The sequence below is a fragment of the Stigmatopora nigra genome, chromosome 7 (assembly GCF_051989575.1).
Source record: "Stigmatopora nigra isolate UIUO_SnigA chromosome 7, RoL_Snig_1.1, whole genome shotgun sequence".
Taxonomy (NCBI): domain Eukaryota; kingdom Metazoa; phylum Chordata; class Actinopteri; order Syngnathiformes; family Syngnathidae; genus Stigmatopora; species Stigmatopora nigra.
Genome location: NC_135514.1, coordinates 10,861,543 through 10,872,946, shown reverse-complemented (window position 1 = coordinate 10,872,946; position 11,404 = coordinate 10,861,543). Strand labels below are relative to the sequence as shown.

The following is an 11,404-nucleotide window of genomic DNA, read 5'->3' as shown; positions in this document are numbered from 1 at the left end:
CCGTCCACTTTGTAGTACATCTTAGACTTTTACGTGTACCGTGTGTGTGAAAATATGTACCACATTGTATTTGTATGGTTTTTAATTGATTTAGGGTAATTCAAAATCAAATAACGGATAAGGGAATGCATTTACTTTTTGGTGAATTTCGTAACTTGGATTTTTTTCGTATCTTGAGTCACTCATTTGCATATGAAAACATTTTGTAACCTGAAACCTTCATAGCTAGAGGCATTTGTAAGTAGCGGTTTGACTTTATTTAAGTAACCAGCTCTGTCTACTGTTAAAAGTGAGAAATGCAACAACATAGGTGGAACTCAAGCTTATTCTGATAGCCATATTCCTCATTTGCTGCAAGCCTGTTGTGTGTACACCCCTGAATTAATCAGTGTCTGACTAAGCCATGATAGCAATAACATTATAGGCAGGAGAGTATGCTGTAAATTGGTATTAAGAAGAAGAAGAAAAAAAAGCAATTAGCTGTCCAAAACGGCAAGAACAAAATAATCCCACACAATGCTACCTTTCATCTCGTCCTTGTCCCTGTTTATAAATAGCGCTGTTAATTTCACTCACTGTCATCAAACTCACTGCCCCCCCCACCACCAGGCTTGAATTCTGACAAGTGTACGTCCCCTTGGAGAGCGTTTTCCTCGCCGAAAGGTGCCATCTCATCTTGTGACAGGCGAGTCGCGCCTTTGACTAGTTATTTATTTTAAAGATGAGGCCATTATGAACGATGGCTCCACAGCCAGCCAGCCAGCCAGACAGATTGATTACGGGGATCGGTGAAATATTTCGACCGGGTGATGCTTGATTTCTCCATACGTTTGCGTGGCACTTCCCCTCAGGCGCACTCTTGATGTTATCGACGCTCGCGCAAAGAACGACGCACGGGGGAAATGCTCACACAGCTTCTCGCTAATCTGAACGAAAAGTCTAGTGAAATCCATACGGGGTGTCGTGATAAGCGGACGCCTCTTCGTGATGGACACGTGCTTCGAGTTGGGGGAATTTAATTCCGCGCCGACAGGAATTGAAAGGCAGGCAGGATCAGAATATATATATACATTCATTTATTCATATTCCGAGCTGCTTATGTAATCTGAATCTATAAATATTCACATGAAAATTGATTTCCATTATATGTATTTCAGCTATTTTAATGGATTTTAATACACGAGGAATTTAATTTTAAAAAAGATATAAATATCTAACATTTTGGAATTACTGAAATCTTTCAAATTGGATTTAATTTTAAAAATATTTACACTATTTAACCAATTTGGCTATTTTAAGAAATGTTGAATACATTTTAAATTAAACCCAATTATTACAGATTCAAAATACATATCCAAATTTAAATAAAAAAACTAAATATTTAAAATATGTATCTTAAAAAGAAAGAAAAATCGACAACATTCGACCCAATTAATATTTAATTTAAGCACTTGAGTGTGTTGAGATAAAAACCGCATTCCAATGAGTAGCCATAAAACTTGAAAAAGGGATTCAGCGAAAATAAGATTGCAGATTTGTATCCGATAAAGATTTATTCCATTAAGCGCCAGCCCAACCTCGAAATGACGTCCAGGAAAAGTGCTTTAACCAAGTTTCATCTGTGCAAGATCAACGCCGTTATTGCGACGTCACAAGCCCATCACAGATAAAATAGACATTTATGAATATTACATGTGCACGTGGCTAGGCGGCTCCCTCCATAAACGTGAAACGCAGATGAATATTTCCACAATGCCATTCTTGTCAGAAAAAGAGATGCCTGGGCTTTGAATCTGTCTCTGTCATGCGTCGTCCAAAACGAAAAAAAAAAAATCCTTGGGTCGTTTTGGCAGCACTAAAGTCTGTTTGTGTGCTGAATATTTCTGGGAAATAAGGGTTTGTGCTATTTTGCACGTAGTGTGAGCCGCAGGGAATGGCAGATAAAAACTGTAAAAAAAAAAAAAACAGATCGACATGAAAACCTAGTCAAACACACACTAAAAATTAGCATTCCTCTCCCCCAAAGCTTTTTTGTTGTTGTTGAACCGTGACATGTTAAACATATTCCCCGTTAGCTGCAGCTTTGTGAAATAGCCCGTCTATGTATGGGTATCGGAATGGATTCCATCAAGGGTGTCAAACTCGAGACTCGGGGCCCAGATTTGGTCCCCTGAGATAGGATATGTGGCCTGCTAATATAGTGTATGACCACTCCCCCTTTTTAAAATTTCTCACTAAATGTATTTGTTCCTATACATTTTAGTTTATTTTTTATTTTTAAATAAAAGTCAGCAAATTATTTAGTTTGGCCACCCAGAATTTTTAATTTTAAATTTTCTTTAAATCTGTCGGTATTAAAGAAAAATTTTTATGGGCTTCTTGATAGACACATTGTCCTTTGCCACTTAAAATGTTGTAATCAATATGGTTGTGCCTTGAGGTATGAGTTGAATTAGTTCCACAAACAGACATATGTCAAATCAGGTATTTCAATTGAAATGAACGGAAAAACCTATAAAAATTCTCGATTTATTTTAACTATTGAAGGCAATAGACGTCCAATCCATTTGAATTGTGGGGCAAGCAGTATTATTTCCAGCAAAAGTCCCACTATGTCCTCCATTCTTTAACATTTTTAACACGTTTGAATTACCATTTTGTTGGGGGAACCAATATGCAAATTAGTTTAGCATAATTGAATCGAACTCAATTAGAAGGCAAAACCTTGACATTGTCATATTGAGGTTTTTCTTTCTAATTGAGTTCGATTATATTATGCTTAACAAATTGATATATTGATTAATTGTAACACCCATCATCTGAAAAAAACAATGTATATAATGTAAAAACAGTTAGAGCACTTATTTTTGTAGTTTCTGCTGTTGTACTCATCCTGGCCAGCAGGTGGCAATCTAATACATTCGTTCAAATGAACAAAGAAGTCCCTAAACTGCAGTTATGTTAACAATTCTTTTTGTATTTTACTCATCTATTGTCCACCCATGTTAAAGCATGCAATTCACAAATTGTGCTATGCAAGTTACCAAAAGATTTATTAAAAGAAAAACACACTCATTAACAGCCATAGATGCCTAATCAGTTTTTCACTGGAAAGTGCCAAAGATTTTGTTTTTGGTCACACAAAAAAAAGCGATAAAAAACGGCCAAAAAACAACTTATACCTCACACATATCTCAAGTCAGTTTACTCGTACCTCAAGGCATCACTGTAATAAAAACCAAACACATTGGTAATCATCTACATGCAATATGTCATACCTTGCGATCACAGTTAGAACGGCCATCTAAAAATAAAAGTCAAACGACAAAAAAGAGAGCGTTTGTTCGACACACTCCGTTCACGGACTAGAAAACGGAAATTTTGCGCCACAACAACCGCGAACATCTCTTTTCGACGGTGAGGGATGGCAAGGTCTCGGGCGGGTGGGAGGGATGGAGGAAGGCCGCACGCTTGTTAAAGTCTTTGTTTGCGAATTCGTCACGGCGGGTCGGCGCCGCTCGGGGGGCCGTGACAGCCACGCGGAGGAAATTTACGCCCGGCGCGCAGGGGGGGAAAAAGAGAGAGTCGGGCGTGATGAGTTTAGGATTAAGACCTCGGGGAAGCCGGGGAGTTTGAATACCTGCGGTCCCTCGATGGATTTCACAGTTGGGGTGAGTGAGATAGGGAAAAATCCTGCTGCTGGCAAGGGTTGGGTAGGGGGCCGAGGGGGTGGGAAGAAAAATCTGGAGGGTATGTTCGTCGGTATTGGCCATATGGAAAAGAGCCACTTCAGAGGTTTACAACCGGGATTCTGAGAAAGACAAGAAAGTCTGTTAGAAAACATCAACAGAAGTCTGTCCTTGGAGGGGAGGAGGGGGTGGCTTGTCACGCTTGTTGTTACTTCAATGTTGTACAATATTAGTATTGAAATGTATCAGAATTGCAACCATTATCTTTTACAGTAGAGAAAAGGTGTGTAAATAATTAGAAAAATCGAAATTTTTGTATTTTGCAGACCCCTACAGACAAGTAAATTCTTTTTACGTTTATTATTCTTTCCTCTGACCCAACTATGTTTCCCCTTAAAACACCTTAAAACCAGGCCTCTTATAGGCCAGAACTTTATTTCATCCCGTATTCGGGGAAATTACTTGGCTGCAGTAGCAAGACAGACATAAGACACACAAGGCATTGTAGAGCTAGTTAAAAAAACTGGAGCCAGATGCGCCCCCTCCCCCTTAAATTCTGTAAAAGTTGTGAGAACCAATCCTGTTTTCCACTAATGTGGAGGTAGAGGCCCAAAAACTGGAGAAAGGAAGGAGCCTATCATAACCGACTAAAAAAAGGCAAGTGCTGTGCTATAATTATCCTTATGGAGATTAACTCTAAATACCCCAGAAGAAAAGCAGCTTTCAGTGTGTGGTGGCCAAGTTGGGGTGCCTTGTTTTTTTTTTGTTTTTTTGGGGAGCCCCAGAGTGTGTCATTAAGACGGCTCTGTGAGCGCCGAATTTGAATGACAGGAGGACACGTCGTTACCTCTCGCGGTCGGCGAAGGAGGCACTCCGCAGCGTCTGCCGACTCTCCTCGGAAGCCAGGGCGCACGGTAGAGTGCGGGAGAGGGGCGGGGCCACGCCGCGGGAAAGCGGGGGCGGATGCCGGGAACAGCTGCGATCGTAACTGGGGACGTAGAAGGATGACAGAAAATGAGCGCCATAGGTTTCTTCATGCAAGTTTGCAGGCTAGATTATTTTTTGGGCCATAACAAGGTCACTTAAAATGGCCGCCATTGATGGTACTAGACGTCCCATCCATTGATTGGTTGGGTAAAATAATATAAAGAGCATCTCTACCGATACTTATGCTACCTGCTTGTAAGTAGCATTACGTGCTCTGGAGGGCTGTTGCGAATGGAATCGATGCGAAGTAACCCAATTTTGAACGGAAATTAAATCCGACAACTAAACGAATCAGATTAGGATTGAGTTTGTCCTCTGTGTTTCCCAAAGCGTTTAGTGGGTCAGAAAAAGACACAGCGGGCCGTGACCGCTGGACGAGGACGAGTGCAGAAAGATCCCGGGGGAAAGCGGCAGAAACGGCGCAGTCGTTCGGACTTCGGCAAATGCATTAACGCCGCCAATGCGAGAGAGGATTAGAGGCCCTCGTTGGACTCATTAAAACAATGTCCGTGGGAAGGGAGAGGGGGAGGCGGCAACACGATTGGGGCTGGGGTGTATTAAGGCGAAGGGAATGGACGTAGAGGATGGAAAAGGTTTGCTGACTCTTTTTTTAGTACAAATTGTGGACATATCGGATTTACACAAGACGTGAATGCCAATGAAAAGTTGTCAACCACTGTTTCCATTGAGTCCATTGCATTTTGACAGTCCTTGGTTTCAACTATGCAGAGGCAAACAGTGATAAAACTCATTTTTTATTATACAATTCCAATAGTTATGATCTTAGTATTTAATTTTGAATACTCTTTGACACAATTAATCATTTAATTCATGTGTAAACGATTGGGAGTTATCGTTTATCACCATCAGTTGCACTAAAGCAATTAAACTAAACGATTTTAAAAGAGCCAAGTAAAAAAAATAATGGAACCACCAGAGAATCAAAACATGTTGGCTGGATTTAGAAAAACCCAAAGCCTGACAAAAGAGAAACAAACAAAATTGTCACCGTATTAGACCTAAACCTCATGAATAAAAGATATGAAAGCCTAAAAAGTTACTGTACCTTCTGCTTGGAGCAAAAACACGGGTGTATGCACTCAAAGTGGCAGCTGTCTCAACACCTGCGCAATTCACGACGGGCTACGACATCTGAGGTTTGCCTCGCTATGCTAGTTAGGCAGTAAAATGGCGCAACGTGCTCACCAGAGAGCAACGTGTCACAAATTGTCTTTAAATGGACAAGAATAGTACACGTCGTCCTCAAACGAGTCAGCCAGCACAAATGAAGCGCCCTCTCACCCGCAAAAAAAACAGCAAACACGTCTCGATAGTCTCGCCGGGATTTGACGAAATGTTGCTACGAGGAGATGGATTCTTAGGGTTTTTTTTTTTTTGCGATAGTGTCCATCAAAAATATGAGTTGGGCTTTGGCTTTCTTGTTTGTTATTGATGTATCGATAGATCCTGACATGCTGAGATTAAAGATGTCAGAAAACTGTGGCGACTAAAAACAAATCATCTTCCGTTTTGATGTTGTTGTTCTTCGTAGAATTGATTTTGGATGTTTTTTTGTTTTCTGGTTGGCTTGATATTTTCAATGCAAATGCCAATCTTTGGAATTGTCAATGCTAACGTAATTTAGTCTACACTCGAGCGGTCTTTGTGTGGAAATCGATTTGATATCTTGGTCTGTGGTTTTGTCCTTGTTGAAATATGTCAAGATTTGCACTCATTTGAGCTTTTCTTCATCTGATTCCGCTTAGCAGGGCAGCAAATTCCTTCAAATTGTTTTTTACGAACCAATCACAACCCCTTAGTTATCACAGCGACCATTCCCAAATAGGTTTTATGGTCCTGTCTGTTCTCGATTTCCAACACCAATTGATGTCTGCCCTCTCTTCAAATGTAATTCCAAACCAGCCTTATCTTTTTTTGGGCCACCAAGTTAATACTATTCTAGTATTTCTTTTTACAGTAGCTTGTGGTCTATTAGACATTAAAATCCTGTATTTTCTCGCATATACTCCATATTTGTCGCTGAAAAAAATAATTGAACTGAGGGTACGGCTTATACGCGCATAAATAAGACATTATACGTAAAAAACGCCATAACATATGGTCATTTATTTCAAAATAGAGAAAAAATAACGTGGAAATAACTCAGTTATTTGTACTCCGCCATTTTACCTAACTCGACCGCTACGGACACCCTTCCTGGTTGTACTGCTCACATGACTTACCTTTTGAATATGTCTATGTGCAGGCAACACCCTTAAGGAATCTTTTCAATTTATACAGTATCTCAGAAATACCACGTGCAATGATTTATTCTTAAGGTTTCCCCTTCAAAGTAACACTTTTGTACTCCCTATTAAAACCATGAATATAAAGGTGAAAATTGTGAATCAGGGGGGGCTTATACGCGAGAAATTGTAAGATTCAACGATTTTAAAGCAATTTAAGGGTGCGTCTTACACACAGAGGGGGCTAGTATGTTAAAAAATTTGGTATTTGTTCCATTTATTTAAGGGTACAACCACAACTGGCTTTTATTTTTCTTGGGTCGTCTATGTCCTTATCCAACCTTAGCAACGCCTGTCCTCGCCTTCCGTTAAGGTTAACGCCATCACACTTGTGATTTTCACACCCAGAAAAAAACAATTTGGAGTCCATATGCAAGAAAAATGAATTGGATGCTATCCACTTTCCACAATACGCTATCATACGAGTCCATCTGTACTCCAACACATGGCGTTATTTACACATTTATGACACTCGAGAGCCAAACCGTCTATCACGCCACACAGAAATGGTGGCAGAGCGACCATGCGCTGCCTCGTCCCCAGTTTGAATCAGGTCATTGCTGAAGACAATTCTAGAAGCAACAGTTGGTTGAAAAAAACTGAAAAATTTTAATCGTGTAGTCGCTCTCAGGAAACGGAAGGATTAAACTGCAAGCCACACCGGGACGCAAAAAAAAAAAGACTGGCGTTGGAGATAAGATGCAAAAAAGACGGCGTTCCAGCGCGCCAGCGACAATTACAATGAAGACACAAAGCCACCAAGCCCAAGGAAAGAATTGCTGGAAAGACACGGCTATCCAGATCAAGAAAGAAAATCCCTGCCGAGGCAAAAGTGGGAGGATAACGAAGCAGGCTTCCGAAATCCCAGCTCAAGTCTGAGAAAGCCGACACAATGTGGAATCAATGACGTTCGTTCTTCTGGGCGCCCAGTTGGAAAATACGATTGGGAGTAAGGAGGCGGAGATCCAACGTGTAAATAAGCTACATAAAACAACCAAAAAAAAAAAAACCTTGACGGAGAAAGACGTGGGAAAACTGGCGGAGAAAACCCGGCGGTCAAATCACCTTGACATTATTGGTCTGATCAGCAAAGCGTGGAAGTGCTCCACTATATCATCTCCAGGAGTCCCCCATTTCCCGCTAATGGCCACTCTCGGGCTAGTCAGTATATACTAAGCCACGCCCATTCCTTGTATTGGCAGCGAGAAGATGAGCATTCTTCACATTGGAAAGCAAATCTTTAAAGAAGTTATCCTTACAAGTGTGTAGATATTTCATTTCAGTAATCCTCAAGATGTCAATCCAAATGTGATTTTTTTTCAAGAAACATGACGTGGGGGGGCTGGGTTCGGACCCCGTGCCATAGGTTGGACACCTGTGCTGTAGTGAATAGTCAAAATATCCATTGGAGGAAACAGAAGTGCCAATTAAATTGGGTTGGACGTCAATGGCCAAGAAAGAAAGTAAAGACGCCTACATCCGTTTTTCTTGTGAAAAAGTCCGTGTGGATTAGCAAGCGCTAAAATTCACACGCCGACGGCGGGTCGGCTCGCGTCTTAAGTCCTCAGCCTCCCTCCGGCGTGGAAAGTGAGGAGCCACAGTGGAAACAAGGTCAGCTGTGGAGTTCATTAGAGTCCGAGAAAGGATGGAAAAGTGCTTGGACCTTTCACTCCTGAGCTCGTGTGGCTTTCGTTGTGGTTGGACCGGCTCCAGGCCAGCTTCCTCCAAACAAAAGCAATTTTCAAAAGCTAACTTTGACTTGAGTTGAGTGAATCCAATGGTTGTCGCTATGCTAACTGGTTTAGAGCATTGATGGGAATTTGTGTTGCCGTATTATACTGTCGTATTTGTGTGCAACAGTCTTAGTTATCGTGTTTAATTGGTGCCCAAGGCCCTGGGCAATTTGTACTCAGACAATAAAATATCTTGTAAATCGTTTGGTACTATACTTCTTTTCTGGACTACAGTAATCCCTCGAATATCGCGGGTTTTAGACCAGTTAATCGAAATAGGGTCTCCCTTATTATAACAAGTTTCAGCGTGGATTTTCACATTTTTATGTTAAAAGAATCACTAACAAGTGAAGTTGTACTGTGTGTATGGTGAAGTACTTCATGTAACTCATCAGAATCAAATGTATTCATTATGATGTCATAGTTTTTCCTGTCAGATCATTTATAGCTGTTTTCATTTTCAATGTTCCACCCAACTAGCACAACACATCATCTGTAACTTTTCAATAGATTAGCTTGTCCCTCACCATAGATAACTTTACAATAGATGTTCCCTCTAGAAAGCACTGTCCCTTGAAAAGGTTAATCATCATTTCTAATATTAAGACAAAGTTCCTACCAGAGTTTGGCTGTGATAATGACGGCCGTGACGATGAGCAGCGAAGAGATGGTCACGGTGACGTAGAACTGAGGGTCCACTGTAACATACCCACACATACCCACACACACACACATGTAGCCAGTTACTATTTTCAGAGGCGTGACCGTGTATAATTGTGCCAAGAACAAAAGAAGAAATCAATGAGGGCAACTGAACATGAAATTGGATGTGCGCAAAGACACCCGCCTCCGACTAAAACAGCCGTCCCGCGAGTGTGTCTCCACGCCGCCAGCCATGCCAACTTTATGAGGCTTTCCAGACGCAGTTGACTGCGCTCGCTAGGGCGGGGGTGCGCTTGACAGTTAATTCCCAGGAGCACCCCTGGCAATGCGGCACCTCGTTTTTTTTATTTTTATTTTTTTTATAGGGAACCCACCTTCCTCAAAGTCAGCTTCCGCCGCCGCTCCCTCGTCCCGCACGCCATCTCGATCCCACGATTCCGAACGCGCCCCCTCTTGGCGAGTCGTGGCGGCGTCGGGGTTCGGCCAGGCCTCGGAGGCCACCGGGGTGTCGGCTTCGGGCTGGCTCCCCTGTTGGCGTAGGTGCTCCGTTTCCTGGCTGGAGAGGACGTGATAGGTCTCATCCTCCAGACCCTGGGTGGGGCCCCAGACCACTGCCCAGAGAGGGGTGGGTGTCACCTGGGTGGAGGGAGGTGGCCTTTTAGTCGTTTTGTAAGGTAGTCTGAGATTTGCAGCAACAAATACTGCAGAAATGGGACATAGTGCTTGAAATTAGATTCGTTTTTATGAAGTCATTGAAATACGCAAGGGGACACATTATTTTCTTGTTTTGCATATATGCCAGTCAGGTGGGCGAGTGGTTAGCAGTTCGATCCCTGGTGGCTTTTGCGTTTCTTCTTGCCATGCCCATGTGGGTTTACTCCGGGTACTCCCACATCCCAAAAACATTCCGAATGATGAATAGTTAGTTGTGTGTCTCATTGTGTCATGCGATTGGCTAGCAACCAATTCCGGCCGTCCCTCACCTGGTGTCTGTCGTTAGTTAGCTGGGATAGGCTCCAGCACCCCTTTGACCATCTGTCCTTGTAAACTACTGAAATGTAATTTTTTTCACCAAAACATAAGGAGTCGATGCCTGTGATTGACTTTGGCGGGCCGCACAAAACGACGTGCTGGTCCACATCTGGCCCTAGTCCCTCGAGTTTGACCACCCATGTTGTCTTAGCTTCAATTAGCGTTATTTTCGCTCGAGACGATCGTACCCGTAGAAAGACCAGCGCGTGCCTACCTGGGTGGTGACGGCTAGCGGGACCGGAAGGGCGTCCGCCCGCTCGTCCTCGCCCCGGTCGTCACGGTGACAGGTGGAGGGCTGCGTCACCAGGGCGACCAGCGCCAGGGAGACGAGGGCGGTCAGTCGTGCGACAGGAGCGATGGAGCTAGAGAAGAGGGAGATTAAGAGTGAGAGACAAGTTACCCGCGTCCCCCCCTTCTCTCAAACTCTCGTTTTTTTTTCTTTACCATCTCTCCATCGCTACGCTGCGTTCACTGACACTCCGGCGTGCCGATCATCTCTGGAAGATGAGACGAGAGGGGCAAAGAGAGGAAAAACAAAGAGGGAGGGTCCAGAGGTTCCTTCTGTGTAGGATTGGCAAAAATCCCGCTCTTAATCTATTTCTAAATATACACCTTCCCGCGGGCCAAGTTTTAACGCTCAATTATGCAGCACGCGCTCCAAAGTACGCACCGTTAGTCCGCGGCGGTTGCGCGCGCTGACCGCCGAGCCCATAAATCATCATTAGCCACGTCACCCGCTCGCCCGATACTTTTCCGGTGACACTTTCGGCCAACTTCTAGCGAGTACTCGATTGCGTAAAATGCCTGTCAAATGTCACTCAAGCGCCCCCGACGCATTTCGCTGCCTACCTCTGGCGAGTGGAGAGGGGGAATGAGACGGAGAGAAAAGAGGAGATACACAGACGAGCAAAAGAGAGAGAGAGAAAGCAAGAGAAAAGCATTGGTTGCCGTAGCGACCGAGACATGTAGAGAGAGACTTTCAGAAAGATTTAAA

At 43.1% G+C, this 11,404-nt stretch overlaps 1 protein-coding gene across 1 annotated transcript; it reads right to left on the bottom strand.

The window, feature by feature from the left end:
- Window positions 1–1,527: 1,527 nt before the first annotated feature.
- On the bottom strand, window positions 1,528–11,317 carry pianp (PILR alpha associated neural protein). The gene is made up of 6 exons (XM_077720078.1): window positions 10,855–11,317; window positions 10,625–10,772; window positions 9,753–10,014; window positions 9,335–9,413; window positions 4,537–4,677; window positions 1,528–3,811 (listed from the first exon to the last, which is right to left on the bottom strand). The coding sequence occupies exons 1-6, from the start codon at window positions 10,863–10,865 to the stop codon at window positions 3,790–3,792; spliced, it is 663 nt and encodes a 220-aa protein (XP_077576204.1). The 5' UTR covers window positions 10,866–11,317; the 3' UTR covers window positions 1,528–3,789.
- Window positions 11,318–11,404: the final 87 nt, after the last annotated feature.